Below are 22,342 nucleotides of genomic sequence, written 5' to 3'. Positions count from 1 at the left end.
CCAAATTATGACGCAAAATGAGGGTTTTCCAATATGGCAATTGGAAAAAAATTTAAGTTTTTGGTTTCAAATACTTATTGGAAACAAAATGAGGGTTTCAAATAAATCCGTCACTAAAATACCCTCTCATCAATGTTTTTGGTGACGGTTGGTAAAATCACCGTGACTAAATATGTTTTTTCCCCCACCCTAGCTTTATTAACACATATAGTCACAATTTGACCACGGCCGTGACAAAATAATACCTTTGGTCACGATTGTGGCCGTGACTAAAAGTTCGTCATTAAAAACCTATTTTGTTGTAGTGATTATGTCGACTAGGCAAAAGTCTCATACGTCCTAACAATATGACCAATGAGGTGTCTTCATTGTTGCTAGTAATCCTAAATATTTTCCATAGTTTAAGGTAAGAGTTTATAAAAAAATTTATTTATAAATGTGAATTTTATGTACATAAATAGTTTTCATGACCATTATTTAATTTATTTCCTTAATAATAATAGATGTTTGTTGTTGTAGGACTGCATTGGTGCAATTGATGGCACTCATATTAGTGCATGGGTCCCAACTGATAGACAAACCAGTTTTAGGGGTAGAAAAACAATGATAACATAAAATGTTATATGTGCATGTGATTTTGACATGATGTTTACATTTGTTTATGCTGGTTGGGAAGGAACGGCAAACGATGCACGTGTCTTTTTGGATGCATTGACTAGACCAGAAGTCAATTTTCCTTGGTCAAGTGAATGAAAATATTATGTAGTTGATTCTAGTTATCCTTTTATATTTGGATTTTTGTCACCATATTGAGGTGAGTGATATCATTTACAAGAATATTGGGGTAGACGTAATCAACCTATCAGGTATAAAGAACTTTTTAATTATAGACATTCATTTCTTCGGAATATTATTAAAAGATGTTTTGCTGTTTTGAAGACCCGATTTCTAATATTAAGGATGATGCCTTATTATAAGCCAAGTAGGCAACCAATAATTGTTGTTGCATGTTGTACCCTTCATAATTAGATTCGTCTATCAACTCGGAATGATAAATTGTTTAGAAAATATGAAGTAGAAGACTTTTCAGTCCAAGGTGAAAAAGAGAGCACAAGTAGCATGCTATAAGAAATAGGATTTTAGGTGACGGTCACTAACAAATGGTCATACATGATTGCTCGCTTCTGCATAAGACAATTATTGCAACGAATGCAAGAACATGGGAGCATTTCTTTTCTAGGTGCATTGCTAAAGGGAAAGTCTAAGAACCCCAAAACTCATTTATGATATTCACTACTTACTCTTGACTTTTGCATCCAACTCTTATTTATTGGTATTTTTCTCATACTTCCGCAAATTAAACCCTTCAATCACATAACAATGAATCTTAATATCAACTTATAATGAATGTGATATGTTTTTTAGCATCTCAAATTCCTATATTTGGTAGTGGTTCCTATCCCATTTAGAAATATATAATCCCTACAAATCAATCACTAACATTCTTAGTTTCATTTTGATAAAATTTCGGCAGCATTTCTCCATAGTTCTCCAAGTACATGAATTGGCTAAGGTATAAACATACTATTAGTTAGCTTAACTAAGTTGCTAACAATATGTCACCTTCTTCAAATATGCACCTTGAGAACAAGGGGAATCACTGTCAAAACTTATCAATATGCTAAATTATAAGCGTGTGATTTCATAGATATTATGAATTTCCAAACTGTCCAAACGGACAATTCAAGTATCATTTGCAGACAATTCTACCAATCATATACAAAACATATAGGTTGAAAACTTGAATATGACCACAATAAATAATCATATCCACACTTCTACAACTTATATGTTTTTAGTACATGATAAAATTTGTTTTCTAAATACAAATAAATTAAAAATAAATACTTTTTGTAAAATATGAATAATAATATTATAATAAAATAATAAATTCTATTTTTTCTATAAAAAAAAAATATTATTCTAATATATGTTAAAAAAATATGGATATTATTTTTTTTAATATAAAATTGAATAAATAATAATTTAAAAATAATAATTGTCAATTATATTTTATTTAAAATAAATGATGAATAAAGTTTAACTTTTTAAACATATAAATGAGTCAAAGTTTTTATTACTTGTACACATTTAGTACACAATTACACATAGCATTCTATATTGTTTTGATTAAATATTCAATTAATTGCATCAATTTTTCTAATTCCAAATTATTTTTAAAACTTAAAGATTAATTAAAGAATTTAAATTATTAATTATATTTCAATTAATTTAATATCTATGAGAAAATTATATATATATATCCAACACATTAAGTCTTTTTTATTTAAATTTTATTTGCCTAATAGAAAAAATATATGATTTTATGTAAAAGAGAAATAATAAAGTTGTTCAAGACCAATTTTTGAGTATAAATTTTTTATATTAATTGAATCACTACTTGAGCTTTAAATTATCTTTAAAAATTACCAGACTCAATGAATGAATCCAAAGCGTTAAATCTTGTTTAATTTTGAGTTTATTTGTTTAGTGAAAAAAACAGGAAAAATCTATTTTAAGAAACAATAGAATCTAGTTTTTTATATTACTTAAATCATTATTTGGGTTTTAATTTATTTTTTTTAAAAACACTAGACCATTAATAAATTTAATGCATTAAGTTTTGTTTGATTTGAAGTTTATTTGTCTAATAAAAAATATTGTAAAAATATGATTATATGCAAAAAAAAAAGAAACTAGCCAAAATATTCAAAATGAATTTCATTTTATTGACTTCTATAATTTTCTAATTTTATTGAGTCCTATGACTTTCTACTACCAATTAATTAGTTTTTGAATTTTAAATTATTTTCAAAAATTACTAAATTTATATATAAAGTATAATTTGATTTGGAATTTATTTGATTACTAATTTTTTTATTAAGTTTAAAAAATTCATAAAAATGCATATAATTTAAAATAATATTATATTTGAAGATTTTCAATATCGATATTAGATCATAGAGAGAAAAAAAGAATGATATCATGTTCAATTTTATTTGTTTTTTATGATTTTTTTAATTCCTCTATATTTTCCTTACTTTTCTAAAAACTTTTGAAAAGTGAAACAATTTCTATTTGTATTTTAAAACTATTATTTATTTTATTTTGCTTTTAAAAATCCAAAATGAAGAACAACAACCGAACATTCTTATGAATTTTTAAAAATAATTTTTTATTTTTAAAAACAAAAATTATTTTCTAATTATATGGTCAAACAAGCTCTTAGGATCCATTTAACTATGTTTTCTAATGCTTATTTTTAAAAATTGTTTTAAAATTGAAGAATGGAAAATAATTTTTTAGTATTTTATAAAAAAAAAGAGGGTGTTTGTTAAGTTGTTTTCAAAAACAAATTTTAAAAATAAAAACAAAAAACTTGTTTTTAAAAATAATTTTTATTTTGATTTTGTAAAAAAATTTAAACTCAATTTATATAATATTAATTAAATTTAATTTAAGTCTTGTTAAAAAATGAAAATATTTTTGTAATTAGAAAAAAATTTAAAAATAAATAGTTTTTAGTAAAACATTAATATTAATATTATAATAAAATTATTAACTATTGTAGTATATGTTAGAAAAATATAGATATTAACATCTTCGTAAAAAGAATAATTGATTTTTCTTTATTAAATATGAATAATAATAATTTAAAAACAATAATAGTTAATGATATTTTATTTAAAATAAATAATGAATAAATTTTAATTTTTTTAACATATAAATAAGATAAGTATTTCATTATGTACACATATTTCGTACTCAATTACAAACATAGTATTTTGAAATATTTTGATTTAATTTACAATTATAGTTAGATCTGTTTTTTGAATTCCAAATTAATTCTTAAAATTTCAAAGATTCATTAAAGAATTTAAATTATTAATATGTCTTGCTTAATTTAGAATCAATTTATGTAGTGTGAAAATTTAAAAAATTTAGTTGTGTATATAGGAAAAACAATAATCATGACTCATGATATATCAATTTTAAATTATTTTTTTATAGATATTAGATCTATTTTTAAAGTTCAAAATTACTTTAAAAAACTTTTAAACCCATTAATGAATTCAATTCAAACCATTGCTTGATTTGAACTTCATTTCTTAAGGGAGAAAATTTATAAAAATGTAATTATGTACTAAAAAGAAATAATAGATTTATTATGAAATAATTTTTATCCATAAATTTATTGTATTAATGAGTTCACTATTTGAATGCCAAATTATTTTTAAAAATTACTAGACTTGTTATCAAATCTAAAGCATTAAGTCTTCTTTAATTCAAAGTTCATTTGTCTAATTAAAAAAAAATGGAAAATATAATTCTATGTGGAGGAGAAATGAACAAAGTCATTTTATAACAATTTTTTTTCCATAAATTTATGTTATTAATTGGAGCATTATTTGAGTTTTAAGTTATTTATAAAAATTACTAGACTTGTTAACAAATCTAATACATTAAATTTTGTTTGATTTGGAGTTCATATGTGTAATGAAAAAATTTGTAAAAATATGTGTGGACCCCGCATTTTGGACGTTGCGTTCCCATTCAATGGCGAAACTCGCTTTTCATTTATTTAGTTGGTGAAAATTTGATTTTTTTTTTAGGAAAGACTTGGATTTGCCACTTATTTTTGTTTTTTTTTTTAAGGGAAAACAAAATAAGAAAGAAAACCCTAAGTGTGACTCCTCATTTGGAAAAGATGGTCTACGAAAAACTAAATCTGGGCTTGGGGGTCAGGTTACTTATTGGGAAGGTACGATAAAAACCATAGCACCCCTCTAGGTTCCTAAAAACGGGTCTGTACTAATAAGATGAAACAAATATGACAATTGGTAAGGAAATCAGTGGATATCAAAATGAAATAATCAAATAATAAAATGAATCATGTATCAGAATGAGCAAAGTGTAGGTGAGATCGTACCTTAGCAACAAATAATAGTGTGCTATCATAGAAACAATGTTAGCTCAAGTATAAAATTATCGTATGCATGTCAAAGATCAGAATAAAAATCAAACAATATTCATTAGGCATAACAATTAACAATCAAAAGAGAAATATTATATTTAGGCCCCCCACCAAAACCCTATTTATCTTGCATGAATAAGTCTTACAAATTCCATTATTTTGGAATTATGAAAAATTCATTTTTACTTATGTAAAATCAAGAGAAACAGAATATTATTTGAGAATGGGAATGGAATAAAAATTGTTCGAAAGAAAACTGGATTTTTGCAATTTATTTGAAAATTGGAGTCTAAAAAATTATTTGAAAATTGGAGTCTGGGAATTAAATTTAAGAATTGGAATTTTGGAAATTAAATTTGAAAGAAATTGGAATTTCTAAAATTATTTGAGAATTAGAGTTTTGAAAATTAAATTTAAGAATTAGAATTTTGGAAATTAAATTTGAAAGAAATTAGAATTTTGAAAATTATTTGAGAATTGGAATTATAAAAATTGGAAACTTGGAAATTATTTGAAGATGGAATTTTAAAAAATAAATAAATAAAATAATAATAATAATAATAATAAAATTAAAAAATAAATAAATAAATAAATAAATGTGAAAATTGAAATTTTGGAAATTGGAAATTAAATTCGGAAATTGGAAAATTGGAATTTTGGAAATTGGGAATTAAATTTGGAAATCGGAATTTTGAAGAATTATTTAAAGATGGAATTTTAAAAATAAATAGATAAATAAATAAATAAAATAATAATAATAACAAAAATAATAATGATTAAATAAATAAATGTGAAAATTGGAAATCGGAATTTTGAAGAATTATTTAAAAGTGGAAGTTTTAAAAATTAAATTTGAGAATCGGAATTTCAAAAAATTATTTAAAAATAGAAGTTTGAAAATTAAATTTAAGAAAATGGAATTTTGAAGAATTATTTGAGAATGGAATTTTAAAATAAATAGATAAATAAATAAATTTAAGAATTGGAATTTTGGAAAATTATTTGAAAATTGGAGTTTTGAAAATTAAATTTAAGAATTGGAGTTTTGGAAATTAAATTTAAAAGAAATTGGAATTTTGAAAATTATTTGAGAATTGAAGTTTTTGAAAATTAAATTTAAGAATTGGAGTTTTGGAAATTAAATTTAAGAATTTGAATTTTGAAAATTACTTTTGGAAGAAATTGGAGTTTTTTTAAATTAAATTTAGAAATTGAAGTTTTGAAATTTGGGATTTTGAAAATTATATTTAGAAGTTGAAGTTTGGGGTTTTTAGAATTAAATTTGGAGATTGAAAATTTGAAAAATTAAACTTTGATCTAAAAAGAAAAAATAAAGAATTAAAATGGAAATGTGGGCTGCACGGACATGAAAGAGAGTTGGAAGATATTTAAGTGGAGGAAATAGTGAGAGAAAGAAAAATAAATAAATAAATAAATAAAGAATGGGTTTGGTGGTGGAGTGAGTGGAGGTCATCAAACTCAAAGTCTTAGTCATGGCCCAATTTCCCTTATTTGATCAAGAATCCATGCAGCATTACTATGTGTCACCTGAGCCAAAATGTTTACACTTTCCATTCTTACACCATCTCATTGTAGTTTGCATCACAACGGCCACAACAGCGGAAGTAAAAAAAAAAAAAAAGACATGCCACATGAGTTGACCATGATGTCACCACTTCCAATGCAAACAATACACTTTCAATTGGAGCTTTGAAAGTAGCAGCCACTCCAACACGACAATGAGGTAGACCAAGGCATCGGTTCCAATGCGCTGAGAATGACAGCCTTTCTTAAGGCATCTGCCGATACGACTGATCGAAAACTGAAGACCAATTTTGACGGAGCGAGATACGGGCTTCTTCTTGGGATCACCACCTTTCCTTCAACCGATTCCTTGCTTAACTTTTCCGGTAGACTTCATTTCTCATAGTTGCAGACTTCACCGACGGCGATGAGCGTGATCGGGAATAATGGATCTAGAGCTGTCGGAAAAAACAATTTTCCACCATTTATGAACTACTACCTCCCTATCGCTACTCCGAGCCTTGCCTCTAGTAGCTTCACCGAAAACTCCATCTCCATAACCCACAAGAGTGGCCACAATGGCAAGTATCCGACAAAGGCGCCGGTTTGCAGATTCCCTCCAACATTGGCGATGATCTTGAGTGCTTATCTCCCATCTCTCTACTTCATGGGTGGCTTGGTAATGAGGTTTCGGTATGGAGTTTTTCGGCTTGAGCTTGGGATTTTTTAAAAGAAGGATTTTGACGAAGGCTTTATCAAAGCTTTGGGTGGCCATGCATGGATCGAAGTGGCCATGCATGCAGGTTACGGATCCATGAGAAAAAAAGGGTAGGAGTTCATGAGGAGTGAGCGATGGAAGAAATGAAAAGAAATGGGTGGAAAGAGTGATTGGCAGGTATACAGATGTGGGATGAACTGGTGGTGTGGTATGAGTTTTGTGCTTTGCGGGCAACGGGTGTAGAATGAGTGATGAATCGAAAAAGAATGGGTTCATAACATAAACGATTAATCTTAAAACATCACACAAGAGATACGAACCTAGATTTACGCACATATCCAAACAAAACCATATGAACAATAGACGAGACCATGCCACAACAAACCATTGTAAGAGTAAGAAAAGGAAAAAGAGAAAAAAAAACGAAAAGACGAACTTCAGCATTAAAATACAAATTTGGAAGGTAGGGAAGTGATGTATGGAGAGTCACCATGATCATACTGGAACAAACTCACAAACAATGCAAAATAATCAAGTAAAACAAAAACAAAAAAGTGTAGTAGGATGACCAGTAATAATCCATGAACCTGATTAGTCTTACCAGGTAAAGCTCTCATTCAGCCGAAATTTGCTGGGCTTCGACCCAACTTATTTCCCTCTGCTTCACATCTCTCCGTTTTTCTTTCTTCTTTCTACCTCTTTCTTCTTTTCCACACTTTCACCTGTTCCTATGCTCCAACCATCATTCAAAGCTTCAACCACCACCATGGTGAGGTGGTCACGTCCAAGGTCATGCGTCCCATGCAGTTGAACATGGGAGTCATCCCCCACTTCTCCAAAAAAGCGAATGTTTGGCTCATTCTCCAGGTGTTCCTCAAAGGTGGAGGGAAAAGCTAAGATAAAAAAAAAAAAAAAAAGGTCTACAATATGATATATGCAAAGAAGAAACTAAGTAATTTAAAATAAAATTTGATTTATGATTTTATTTTATTTATTTTTATGTTATTTGAGTTCTATGACTTTCTAAAGCTAAATAAATTAGTTTTTGAGTTTCAAATTATTTTTGAAAATTAATAAATTTTATGTATCAAATATAATTTGATTTGAAATTCATCTACTTAATAAAAAATTTAGAAAAAAAAACACATATATTTTAAAAGAAGATAATATTTGAAGATTTTCAATATTGAGAAGAAGAATGATATCATATCCAATTTTATTTTATTTTATGTTTTTTTTAAATTCTCTATCTTATCTTTTTATTTTAAAAAACAAGTGAGAACAACTTTTACTTATTCTAAAAAATTGTTTTTTGTTTTACTTTATTTTTATAGACTTTACAAAAAAAAAGTTTATTACATTTTACCCGTCCAACCTATTCCATGTTTTGCACATTGCCCCCTCAAATTTAAAATCGAACAATGTACCCTTCATGCTTTATAAGCAATGTACATTTTTTGAATAACGGTGTTATATTTTTAAATGGAAGAGGCATGTGCTCTTTGTGTGATCAAGGGCAAAATGGTCATTTTATTTTAAAGTGAGTGTAAAAGGGTCATTGTCTTTTTAAAACTTCAAACTCCAACCCTCCTCTCCCTGTCAACTATTCCTCCCTAGTTGTTATTGCTGAAGCCCTAAAATCTCAAGGAAGCTAATGCAAGGCTGACATTGAAGAGAAGACATGAAGTTCAATGATATTTTTTTTTATCTTACAATTTCTTTAATGGGTAGGAACATCTCGACAAAGAGGGTTAAGGTTTCATTTTGATGTTTTAGAAAATTTAGGGAAACTTTGAGGAAAATAAAACTCAACCAAGATATTATGTTATGATTCCGTTTTAGGGTTAGAGTTTCCTTTTGATGTTTCAAAAAATTTGAGGAAAATTTGGGGAAAATTTGGAGAAACTAAATCTCATTCTTATTTGCAGTATGTTATGACGATTTTTTTTTTTTTTTCCTTTTAATTAATGTTGCATTATTTGCCTTCACAAATCTTCAACTTCAACAACTATTTCGGGGAACTATGTGGGATTTTAGGACTAGAGAAATTATTTAGGGATTTTACAAATTTCCACTTGAAGGATAAGGATGATGACTCTTATGTGGGGTTTCAATAGCAACTTTATGGGATTGAGGTTCTAAAGCTTCTAAAGAAGGAATAATAGGAGAGGAGGCGGGCTACAATTTGGGGATTCCACAAAAGAGGGAGTAACGATTGAGAGGAGGGTTAGAGTTTGGGATTTTAAAAAGAAAATAACCCTTTTGCCCTCGATCACGCGAGAGCACATACGCTTTCAGCAAAAAGAAATGTAATATTATCACTAAAAAAAATATACATAATTATAAAACATGAAAGGTACATTACTCAATTTTAAACTTGAGAGACACTGTGAAAAATTGGTTAGGAGGTAAAATATAATAAACCCACCAAAAAATAATTACTAAATAGTGTTATAAATTTTGAAAAGTAGTTTTTTTATTTTTTAAAATAAAAAAATATTTTTTAATCACATGATGATTCAGCCTCTTAGTTGAAAGATTTTTTTTTTGTTTAATTAAAGTACGATCGTACTTCATAAGATCTAGGGCCCTACACCCCCCGCCCCAAGTATAGTGGTCCATCCATCAATCATATGAACCAACATCCTCTCACAGGGGTGGGAACATCCCTGGCTTGCGTCCTAAAATGAGAACACATAGGGATTTGAAATTGAGCCATGGTCCAGCCCATACCAGAAGTGGACGACCCCACCACGCTCATACCAACCGTTGCAAAACTAGGGTTCCCATGCTAGCTTATTTGCCAACTTAATTGACAAATTACTCATATTGGAATTTTTTTTTTTTTCATATCTTGATTAATTTCAAGCAATTTCTACCAAGTTTCTAGACTAGTGACTTGTTTTGCTTCACCATTTATTGATTTATCAAAGAAAAATTAAGAAAAAATTGGAGCACAGTGATGCAAAAATTTTAACAAAGGGAAGAAAAATAGAATGTATCGCACTACTCTCACAATTTTTATTTTTTTAATTTCTTTTGTTTTTTAAATTTGATAAAGTTCTACGTATACTATGAATTTTGTTTTTAAATAAGGTGACCTTGTTTTTTATTTTATTTTTTTATTTTTAAATAGATTTAATTTTATTTATATATAGAAATTAATGTAAAAAACTTCACTCAAATTTCAAATTTTAAATAAAAACTAAAGTTTAATATTTTTATACTCATACAAATATTTAAAAATAAATCTTAATTTAAAAAATAAATGATACTAAAATATTATGGTTTATTTGGTAACTGTTTTTAAAAACAGTTCTAAAAAGTAATTTTTGTAAATATATATATTTTATGTTTTATTAAAAAAAATCTATTTGAAAACTTGAAATGTTTTAAATCCATTTTTAATATGTTTTAAATCCATTTTTGTATACAATACTTTATTTTTAAGATTAATTAATTAAAAAAGATGAAAAAATTTAAAATTTATAAAACTAACCTATCTCATTTTTTTAATTTGAAGAGTAAACCATTTTAGATATAAATATCATTCAATATTTTCATTACTTAAATGTATGTTTTAAAAGAATTAACTATTTTTACAAGAAAAAACAGGACATTTTTGTCTAAAATTGATATTTTTTAGGTTAAAAAATGTTAAGGGTTAGTTTTTTAAAGTGTGGATGATTTATTCTTTATCTTTAATTATTTTATATATTTGTATAATTAATTTTTAAAATAATTATAAAAAAATAAGTAAAAATATTTTTTAAAATCACAATATTTAAGAACAGACATAAAAAACAATTTATGTTTTTGTTTTGCTTTAGAGAGCAGAAAAGTGCGTCCAAACATTCCCTTAAATTCCTCACAAACTTTGGGGTAAAAGAAAAAGGAGTCTAAATGTTAGGAGTGTTTCAGCACTGCCCAATAATAATTGATTTGACATTTTATTTTCTTGGAAAAGAGCGTATTCCATTGACTCTCTGTTCTTGCCCACGACATGGAGTTAGTCAACTTGGCCTATTTTTGAAAAAAAAAAAAACCATTTTTTATTTTTAATTTATTTTATTCTTTTTTTTTTTTTAAGCAGATCTATCTTTGAAAAAAGATAATTTAAATTTAAATATTGAATTCCTCCCACTTTCGTAAATTTGAAAATAATTTTAAAATTATTATATTTTTAAAATTACTCAAAATGCCATACTTGTGAGTGCCATAGGCCCTTGAAAATATGAAATTAATGGCTTGCAAATTTTCAGCTCTAACAAGGTCAATGATGGTTGAGTTTTCACAAATCCACATAGGAAATCTCTGAAAATCCCGCAGAGCATTAAAATAATCATATAGTTGAAAAATTCCCATAAAAAATATCAAAATCTTTTCCTCATTCATCAGCCTACATTTTCCCTCATCCAAAACCACTTAAAAGATGATTCAGGCCTTTTTCTCCTTTGAAAAAGTGCATTTTTGAAGACTTTTTGGCCACATCAAATGGACCCCTAAGCACTTTGGCAATGCTTTTTCATAAGCCCTTTCTGCCATTGCCTCTTCGAATCCCGAAAGTGACAATACATCTGAACTCAAGAAATAAGGTGACCAGCTTTGAACTGATGGTTATATACAAATACAATGCACCCATCAACAAATCCAAACAAAATCCTAAGTTCTACAATTTACATATAAAAATTAAAAAAAAATCGGAAGGTTGGACCAAAATTATCTTAATTGGCCGCCATTGACCCCCACCGTGTGTATTCATATTAATTATTATTTACATACAACATTAATTATTTGTATATGCGGCGATTAATATAAGATCGTGGTCGGTTCGATGGATCTAACCACGACGCACCCAACATTTTTGTTATAATTTAGTTAGAAAGGGATTGATTATTAATGACATTCCTTGGATTTAGGATTTCTAGGCCTATGAGCACTACATCATACAATAATCATTATTGGGCACGCGTTACTTATAAATAATCCCCTTTTTGTGCTTTTGGATAATTTATATAGTTTTATTCTATGGTCACTTACATATTTATTTGTGATCAATTGGCTTTTCACATCTACAAGTCAAATGTTTGCAGAGGTGAGGCAGCTTCCTCTCAACACCCTTTTCCCTAAACGTGCGACAATTAATAGGATTGAATTTTTTTTAAAATAAAAAAAATTATACATTTTTAAAATCCTTTTTTAACTAATACAACACTTCTACCAAAAAAAACAATGTTACTTTTACATTAAATTCTTTTAAATCAAATAATAATTTTACTAAAATTACTCATACATACCCGTGGACAAAATGCTTTTATATATATTTACTTTTGAAAAAATTACTATTTAAAACAAAAGTTAAGGATTAGTAACCGTTTTTAAAAATTATTATTTAATATTTTATAAAATAAAAATCTATTTGAGAATTTAAAATGTTTTTAAATATATTTTTAAAATAAGTTTGTATCCAAAACTTTATTTTTAATTATGGTTTATATAATGATTTTTTAAAATTATGTCTAAAAAATAAGTAAAAATAATTAAAAGATATTTTCTAAAAACATCATATTTTATGTTTAAAAAATAGAAAGAATAGTTTTTTGTTTTTTTAAAAAAAATAAATAAATAAAACATGTTTGACAATTAAAAACTGTTTTTTTATTTTTTATTTTTTAAAAACATAAAATAAGATGTTTTCGGAAAACATGTTTTAGTTGTTTTTTTTATTTTATTGTTTTTACTTATTTTTTTAGGGTTGTTTTAAGAAATAATTATATAAATATGTAAAATAATTAAAAATAAAATATTAAATATAAAAATTAATTTTAAAACATATTTAAAAATATTTAAAATATGTTACAAATATTTTAGATTTTCAAATTGACTTTTGTTATATAAAATATTATAAAACAGTTTTTAAAAACTATTGTAAAAAATAGTTACCAAATAACTGAATGTATTTTTCTATTTTTTTTATTTTAAAGAAAAAAATTATTCTTCAACACGGTTACCAAACACAACCCAAATAATTGAATGAATGTCAATCCACTAGGTTCAAATGCAGCAAGTAAAACCCTTTGCCAAACCCACGACACAAATTCAACATTTTAAGAGCCAGTTGCATGGTGGCCTCTCCTTGTCACTGCCACCTATCCCTCCACCTCATCACCATCACTATTCTCCCCAGCCGACAACTGTACCAAAATAACACAATACAACCCCTACATTAATCTCAAACCTACCACACTGTCCATCATTCTAATCACCATCATCTTTCTCATCATCCACTTCTCAGAGCCCACAATCCCATACCGCAAATTAAATATAAATGTTAAATTAATGGTAGGCCTGCTGACGTGTCCACTATTCCCTCCATGACGGTGCTGACGTGCCATCCTGTTCATTCACACATGTCCGACATCCATTCGTTGACTTTATTAGTCAAACATTTGAGGCGCCAAACGTAGTAACGTTTTGCTCAATTCTTCAACGGCAGTTAGGCAGCTTTTTGCTTCAAAAATTTTCTAGCATTTGTAATAATAAATCTCAGTGTGCCTGGACGTCTCTTTTATCTTAAAGACATGGTGCTCCACTGCTTCTTCCTTCACTTTCTAGCTTATTTTCCATCATTTTCTTCAGATTTTTAGCACCAAGAAGGTGGTGGTGAGCATCATGGGCTTGAGTAGATTTTCTCCATTAATCAGTTTTCTTTACTGTTTCATTGCTGTTTTGGTTGGAGTATATAGTGAGGAAAATGCTCGAATTTTTCATGATCGAGCATCGCTTCTTGCCTTCCTGTCTGGGGTTGTTTTAGACCCTGAAAACACGCTTAAGAGCTGGAACTCTTCGGGCGTTCATGTCTGCAACTGGTCCGGAGTAAGGTGCAACAATGGCAGAGATCAAGTGATTGAACTCGACCTAAGAAGCCAGGCCCTTCGGGGCACCATTTCACCGGCTATATCCAACCTTTCCTTCTTAAGGGTTCTTGATTTGTCTGGTAACTTCTTTGAAGGTGAGATTCCAGCAGAGATAGGCGCACTTTTCAGGCTCCAACAGCTGAGTTTATCGTCGAATCTTCTTCGAGGGAAGATTCCAGCTGAATTAGGCTTGCTTCGTGAGCTCGTGTATCTGAATTTGGGAAGTAACCAGCTGGTGGGTGAGATTCCAGTCTCACTTTTCTGCAATGGATCTTCTACTTTGGAGTATGTAGACTTCTCCAACAATTCTCTCAGTGGTGAAATTCCTTTGAAGAACTGTGAGCTCAAGGAATTAAGGTTTCTTCTGCTTTGGTCGAATCGACTTGTAGGTCATGTTCCACAAGCCCTTTCCAACTCCACTAAGCTGGAATGGCTTGACGTGGAATCGAACTTGCTAAGCGGGGAGTTGCCGTCAGGAATTGTACAGAAAATGCCGAATTTACAGATACTCTATCTGTCGTATAATGACTTTGTAAGCCATGATGGTAACACCAACCTTGAACCTTTTTTCGCTTCTTTAGTTAATTGTTCTAACTTTCAAGAACTCGAGTTAGGAGGAAACAATCTTGGTGGAGAGATACCTTCTATTATTGGTGATCTTTCTACTAGTCTTGCACAGATTCATCTTGATGAGAATCTCATCTATGGTCCAATTCCTGCTGATATTTCAAGGCTTGTCAATCTCACCCTCTTGAACTTGTCTAGTAATCTCTTAAATGGTTCTATTCCATCAGAGCTGTCCCCAATGGGAAGGCTGGAGAGGGTTTATTTTTCCAATAACTCGCTCTCTGGTGAGATTCCATCAGCTTTTGGTGACATTCCTCATCTGGGTCTTCTAGACTTATCGGAAAACAAGCTCTCTGGTTCAATCCCAGATAGTTTTGCCAATCTCTCACAGCTGAGAAGGCTGTTGCTTTATGAAAATCAGCTCTCAGGAACAATACCGCCAAGTCTAGGAAAATGCATTAACTTGGAAATTCTAGACCTTTCTCACAATAGAATTTCAGGTATGATTCCTAGTGAAGTTGCAGGCCTGCGGAGCTTGAAACTGTACTTGAATCTGTCTAGCAATCACTTACAAGGGCCCATACCCTTAGAGCTGAGTAAAATGGATATGCTGCTAGCTATGGATCTCTCATCGAACAACCTGTCCGGCACAATCCCCACACAGCTACGAAGCTGCATTGCTCTAGAGTACCTCAACCTTTCGGGTAATGTCTTACAAGGACCACTTCCAGTTTCAATAGGGCAGTTGCCTTATCTTCAAGAACTCGATGTATCTTCAAACCAATTGATTGGAGAAATACCGCAATCTCTGCAGGCATCTTCAACTCTCAAGTACCTGAATTTCTCCTTCAACAATTTCTCAGGGAACATATCAAACAAGGGGTCATTTTCCTCACTGACCATGGATTCTTTCCTGGGAAACGTTGGCCTTTGTGGGTCGATAAAAGGCATGCCAAACTGCCGAAGAAAACATGCTTACCATTTGGTCCTTTTGCCTATTCTCCTTTCAATATTTGCCACTCCCATATTGTGCATATTTGGGTACCCGTTCATGCACAAATCAGGAATCAGAAGGCCATTGGCAATATTTAACGGCACAGACATGGAAGAAGGAGAACAGGAAAGGAAAGAGCTCAAGTACCCCAGAATCACTCATAGGCAACTGGTTGAAGCCACCGGCGGCTTCAGCAGTTCAAGCCTGATTGGCTCAGGTCGTTTTGGGCATGTCTACAAGGGAGTTCTTCGAGATAATACAAGAATTGCTGTGAAGGTATTGGATTCAAGAATAGCTGCAGAAATTTCGGGGAGCTTTAAAAGAGAATGCCAAGTTCTGAAGAGAACCAGGCACCGAAATTTAATAAGGATCATTACAATTTGTAGCAAACCAGACTTCAAGGCTCTTGTTCTTCCACTTATGTCCAATGGCTGCCTGGAAAGGCATCTCTACCCAGGCAGAGACTTGGGCCATGGACTGAATTTGGTTCAGTTGGTCAGCATCTGCAGTGACGTAGCTGAAGGAGTGGCCTATCTGCATCATTATTCTCCTGTTAGAGTCGTGCACTGTGATCTCAAACCAAGCAATATTCTTCTCGATGAGGACATGACGGCTTTGGTAACCGATTTTGGGATTGCAAAGTTGGTAAGCGGAGATGAGGGGACTTCTGCTAATGATTCAACTTCCTACAGCTCTACTGATGGCTTGCTATGTGGATCAATTGGCTATATTGCTCCTGGTATGTACTATTCCTTGATTTTTGGTGCTCTAAGAGATCATAATGCTGCATGTCATTACATATATTCACCAATTTCTGAAATAAATTTTCACCCCTCAGCCTCACTGTTCATTCAGTTTCATTACAAAAAGAAGTTGCTTAGATGAATACACACTATCATGAACTCCATTTAATCATGTGATTCACTGTTTTCCCTTGGCTAATGCAGAGTATGGATTGGGAAAGCGGGCATCGACCCAGGGAGATGTTTACAGTTTTGGGGTCCTCCTGTTAGAGATTGTGACAGGGAAGCGTCCCACTGATGTTCTTTTCCACGATGGTTCAAGCTTACATGAATGGGTGAAGAGTCAGTACCCAAATAAGCTTGAGCCTATAGTTGAACAAGCATTGACAAGAGCTACACCACCTGCCACACCAGTTAATTGCAGCAGAATATGGCGTGATGCCATCTTGGAATTGATTGAGCTCGGTCTTATCTGCACACAATATATACCTGCAACAAGACCTAGCATGTTAGATGTAGCCAATGAAATGGTTCGTTTGAAGCAATATCTCTGTAATCATTCCTCACAAATGATCGAAGAGGCTTAATTCTACAAAACTTGATCAATTTCTCAAGATGGTTGAGCACATAATGTAATTTTGGTCGATCATTACATTCATTTGTTTGATTATTTCTTGGTAAAGCTACTGTAACATCTCATTTCAATTCGTTAAAGTGATTTCTCACCAGTCTTTTGTAACACTCTCAATTTCTATTAGAACAAAATGAGGGCTGCTCTAGTGCTAAGAGATCCGCAGAATGTTGTGGCAATTAAATAAACATGATTGATAGTTAAGATTGTGAACTCCCTATAACACTTTAACAAATCTCCTTGTGAATTAATACTACAAATTTGTCTTAATAAATTAGCACTACGTTTGTGGGCTTTCTTTTCGCCTACCATTTGTGTTAAATCGCCTAAATAATTATATAGTGGAAGGTGAGAGTAACTCAACTCACTCCAGCTTCAATAATAGAATGAACTGCAGACACTAGCATGGAGATAAAGTTGCTACACCATGGTGTTTGCTTGTGGTAGGTAAACTTGTCCCTGGAAAAGGATAGGCCACACCGGAGGGTAAACAGACAAGAACAACCAACATCAGCATTCTTGAAGAAGCATATGATAATACAGTGGTTTGGTCAAGACACTCAATTGTGATGGAGGCCATTTTATAGAGATTATTAGCTGTAACTTGATGTTTCAAAGATGGTTGTTTTTTTAAAAATAATTTTCTTTGATTATGTCCTAAAGGAACGAGTTCAATACCCTGCTATTGTTGTCCACATCAGTAGCTGATTTCAATCTCAGAACCTACTTATCATGCTAAATCTCAATGGTTGCTGGGTCCTTTCAGCACTGCCAATTTCTTAGTCTTGATGGAAACAATCTAGGCTTAAAACCATTGTCTTTGCTCATAAGTTAAGGCTTCTTGGTAAGATATTTTGAAGTTTGCTAGTTGTTCTCTAAATATTTCATGATTAAATCTCTGAAATAGCGATCACTGCATACACTATACAGCATGGTTTCATTTAAGCGCCATATGGCATGGAAAAATCATTCAATATTGTCATTTAGCAAAATTGATAGCAAAAGAGGCATTTCAAAGTAAGATTAAAGGAACATGCTCTATACCAATTCGTTTGATAACTCATCTGAGGTAATGATGCTTCTGTAGATATGGACCCAGAAGAAAAAGGAACCATATTAGAAATTTTTTGCCTCAAAGATCGACTGAGCATTTTTAACATTGATCCCTTCTCATCTGGGTTCATATTTACTGAACCCACTTCACTGGGGCAGTTTCTCTCAGTCTATTTGCCTCAAAGGCCACCTGCGGTTATCATTCCTACTTCTCTCTAGCCTAGTTAGCCAAGGATCAAAACATGAGTACAATTAAGGCTGGTGACCAAAATCACCTTCTATCGCACAGCATTAAAACAGACCAAGTACTCCATGAGGAGACTCATGAATTTTAAGTTTTAAGCTTGTTGATATATACAGTGCTTTTGATAACCAGACCTCTTCTCTAGCCTTTATTTCCCTTTTAGCAACATAAGCCCTCACGAAATTCACTTGATGTATCAATTGGTACTGAACTTAGAGGTTAAATTTGAGAAAATATTTACTCCAGTGACACACCAAATTGACACACACATATGCAGATACAGATAAAAGGGGAAAATTACAAGATTTGGCTGGCAAAATTGAGAACCATCAACTTCAATGGGTATATAAAATTATAGCAATATACTATGAATTACATAATAAAAAAGCTACAACAAAGCATTCCTTGTACACTCACATTAAAAAATGCACTTCTGTGTCACAGTATTCTTTTTACAGTAAGCAATCTCTATACATTGTACACATTTTATATTACAAAAATTCCAATTCAAATCCACAATCTAATCCAATGAGCAGACACAATTGAAGAGCTCTTGCACAATCCCTTCTGAAACTCAACATTCTGTAGCTTCAAAGCAATAGCATCATATCTGAATCCAACGATGTATGGAGTTCATGACTATTGTATGAGTTCCTATTGTTTTGGTACAATAACTCGATTAAAGCCAAAAGCACAGCATTGCCTGTCCATTTAATTTTCAATTTTAGTTCATTCTATGTAAAACAAAATCAAGGTTCAAAGTTCAAACATACACATACACATGGAAAGAGAGAAATAGATAGAAATGAGACCATGTGTTTGTTAATGGTCAATTGAAATGGACAAAGCAAGAGAAAAGGGACTTACCTCCATGAGAGAAACTAGGGCTGGATCATCTGGTGGAGGGGACCTCTTCTTGGGTCTCAAACTTTCTATTTCGGACTGTATTAAATTGAGTTTCTCATGTATCTCTCTCAACAACTTCAATTCTTCTTCCCCTCCATTATCTTGCCTTATAATCTCCCGCTCATCCTCAAGCTGCTTCATTCTCCTAACAAGCTGTTGAAACTCAGCCTGACATTCAGCAACACCAATTGTAGAGCAAGGGAAAGCCAAATCACTTTCAAATGCCATCCCATGTTTTGGTTTAATTAATCTATTTTCATGGTTTGCACTCAGAAAGCTTTCCTTTTCCCAGTCAGTTTCATCTCTTATATATGATTCGGCAGCCTCCTTAGAGACTGAATCTGGCATTAGGAGTCTGTCTTCATCTTCCAAGATCAATTTACTCTGTTCTTTCTTCATCCGCTCGCAGCTCTTGTGGTTCTTAATTGCTTTTGGAACTTCAAAAATATCATGGACACCAAAAGCACAAGCCGAGTTTGTAATTGCTCCATCTTCTAAAAAACCTCCAGGATGCTTAACTTTGCCTGATTTTGTGGTCATGTCTCCGCTTGTTAGATCATAAGATGTCATGCTCACTTGTGAAGGTAATGAAGACCTAGACCCAGCCTTCAAATTTGCTGATTTACCTCCTCTAGAAGAATCTTTACAATCTGATAACTCTTTCACCTTTTTGTCTAACCTCCTGATCTGTTCCCAATATGAATCATAATCTCCAACTGCAGAGGAGTTCTCTGATTTCTTCTCCAGATCGAAGTTCTGATCACCGAGTTCTTGGTCCATATTTTCTTCTACTATCCTAGGAATCAATGGGATCATAGACCTTTCTCTTTCAATAATAGCCTTCTTGTGATATGAATCTTTCAGTCGAATTGAAGGCAGAGAATTGCTCCTTCTAACAATGTCATTAACACTCGTGTCCCCAACAAGTGATTCATTTCTTTGCAACAACAGATTGTCTGGAAACCTTGTGTCACCCGCAACCGGATCACTATAACCCATGCTTAGAAGTTTGCACCTATAAGCCTGAACTTGGAACTCCAGAGATGCAATTTCCATTTCTTTCTGATAGATTAGTTCCTCAAAAAGCGAAAGCGACTTCTCAGCATGGCACATCCTTTCTTCAGCCATTCTCTTATATTGACTTGCTTCCATCTTCACTGCAGCCTTTTCTCCTTGCAGACGCAATATCATGGATAGAGTTTCACTTGCTGCAGTAGCCGAGGCTTCTCGCTCCTCATCCAACTCAGAGTAAAGTTTTTGAAGTAGCTGTTGCTGAGCCCAAAGGGCTTCTTTTAAAGTTGTCATATCAGTTTCTGGCGTCCCCAAACTTGTGTTGCTTTCAGCCATGGCACATTTGACTGTAAGTAGCAGCAACAAACAGATTTAATCTAAGGACCAAAGAATGGCAATTCTCCAACATTGAAAACAAACCATCAAATTTATCATTAATAAGAAAATAGGATCGAGATTTTTATAAATAATAAACATATATTCCATATCATAGAAAGAAAATAAATTCCTCATTGCTCTGTTTGGTTCCTGGGAAAGGGTAGGAAAAGAAAAGAAACTGAATTTCAAATCTTACAATTTCCATCATTTGGAACCCTAAAAAAGTAAAATTTGAAAAAAGGCATCTATTTGACTATTGAGTTGACAAGATATTTAGAAAAAATATCTTTTAGGAATCAAAAGAACATAAACCCTAGCTTCCAAATTTTCATTATTCTTTCCATTTCTTCAGTTTTCCTCCAAATCAACCTAGGCAGTGAAAATAAAGCAAATCCCAAGAACTCTACAAACACAGAAACACATGCAAGCAAAAGAGTTACCAGGAAACATGGTTCAGAAGTACCTTTTTTGATCCTCAGAGCAAAGCCACCAAGTTGAGAAGAAATTCGCTGTCACGAAGATCAACCACCATACTCAAGAACAACTCTTAATTAGGTATCAAATACTTGTAAAATCTTCACCGTGGCAACACAATCAATCAATCAAACCGTGTTTGCTTCAACACCCACGTGAAAATGAATCCCGATATGGTATTCAGTCGTCATTGAAGTGATTTTGAGAAAGCAAATAAGGAAAAAGAGAGAAAAAAAAAAAAAAAAAGAAAGGAAAAAAACCACTTGTCGATTGACACCAAAAGGAAAACCCATCATTCGATTTTCTTGAATTGGACGAGAGCGTTTATGAGATAAAACCAAAAAGTTAGAAGAAACAAATCTTTTATCCTTTCTTGCAACGGCATTGCTTTGCCTTTTAACAACGAGAATTGATATGAAAGGAAAGAGGGTATTTAGACAATCAAAACGAAGTCGTTTTATATCGGCGCCCAACACTGAACCAAAACCAAAACCCCAATCTTAGACTAATTTAGTTAAAGATCGAATCATAATGATTAAAGTCTATGTGTGGGGGCATGTGGGTATGTTTCGCCCTGTTCAAGAGGCAAAGGTTCCTTTGAATTTTAAAAAGTAGTTATGGCGACTCTAACGGCTATATACGTGTGGGGTACGTGCCCTTGCCGACCAATTTACTTGTACATTTAGTGCCCTTCAGCAGGGCGCTGACCTACTTGTATGGACGAAGGGTGATCCATGATGTTCCTTTTAATTTTTTTGTGGACTACAATTTTTAAATGATGATGGGCATATAGTCAGAGAGGATGGGTGCATGTGTGGCAATCAATGAATCCCCATGCCAGTGGATCCAACGTTTTTAATCATCAAATTTTAATGTTGTCTTCTTCTTCTTCACATGATTTTGGGCCTTGATTCCTGGGAAACATGAGTGTTGAAAGTAAATGCCTCGAGGGGTGAGCATGTAGTCTTTCTTAATTTAGCTCAACGATTGCAATTTTTTATTTTTTAATAATTCTTTAATTAGATTGACAATTATTAAATAATCCCAGAATCTAATTGAATAAGAACATATACCATATAAATGAAAAACTATTCACAAAGCTTCCAAAGACTTCATAGTTATAAAATGGTGGCCTTTATAAAATCTC

At 31.6% G+C, this 22,342-nt stretch overlaps 2 protein-coding genes across 5 annotated transcripts; one reads left to right on the top strand and one right to left on the bottom strand.

Annotated features, from left to right (window-relative positions):
- The first annotated feature begins 13,867 nt into the window (after window positions 1-13,867).
- LOC100257105 (putative leucine-rich repeat receptor-like serine/threonine-protein kinase At2g24130) lies at window positions 13,868-17,181 on the top strand. The gene is made up of 2 exons (XM_002274603.5): window positions 13,868-16,494; window positions 16,703-17,181. The coding sequence occupies exons 1-2, from the start codon at window positions 13,950-13,952 to the stop codon at window positions 17,083-17,085; spliced, it is 2,928 nt and encodes a 975-aa protein (XP_002274639.2). The 5' UTR covers window positions 13,868-13,949; the 3' UTR covers window positions 17,086-17,181.
- LOC100251975 (uncharacterized) lies at window positions 16,513-21,796 on the bottom strand. Of its 4 annotated transcripts, none has more exons than XM_019222802.2 (3): window positions 21,185-21,796; window positions 19,294-20,690; window positions 16,513-16,987 (listed from the first exon to the last, which is right to left on the bottom strand). In XM_019222802.2, the coding sequence occupies exons 2-3, from the start codon at window positions 20,677-20,679 to the stop codon at window positions 16,967-16,969; spliced, it is 1,407 nt and encodes a 468-aa protein (XP_019078347.1). In that variant the 5' UTR covers window positions 20,680-20,690; window positions 21,185-21,796; the 3' UTR covers window positions 16,513-16,966. The 4 variants fall into 4 exon arrangements, with proteins under 4 accessions (XP_019078347.1, XP_010656624.1, XP_010656625.1 ...); XM_010658322.3 differs by lacking the exon at window positions 16,513-16,987 and adding an exon at window positions 18,746-19,129; XM_010658323.3 differs by lacking the exon at window positions 16,513-16,987 and adding an exon at window positions 18,746-19,129 and having other exon boundaries at window positions 19,294-20,743; window positions 21,185-21,739.
- Window positions 21,797-22,342: the final 546 nt, after the last annotated feature.

This window comes from Vitis vinifera, chromosome 11 (assembly GCF_030704535.1).
Source record: "Vitis vinifera cultivar Pinot Noir 40024 chromosome 11, ASM3070453v1".
Classification (NCBI taxonomy): domain Eukaryota; kingdom Viridiplantae; phylum Streptophyta; class Magnoliopsida; order Vitales; family Vitaceae; genus Vitis; species Vitis vinifera.
This window is presented reverse-complemented; position numbering and strand designations above follow the sequence as displayed.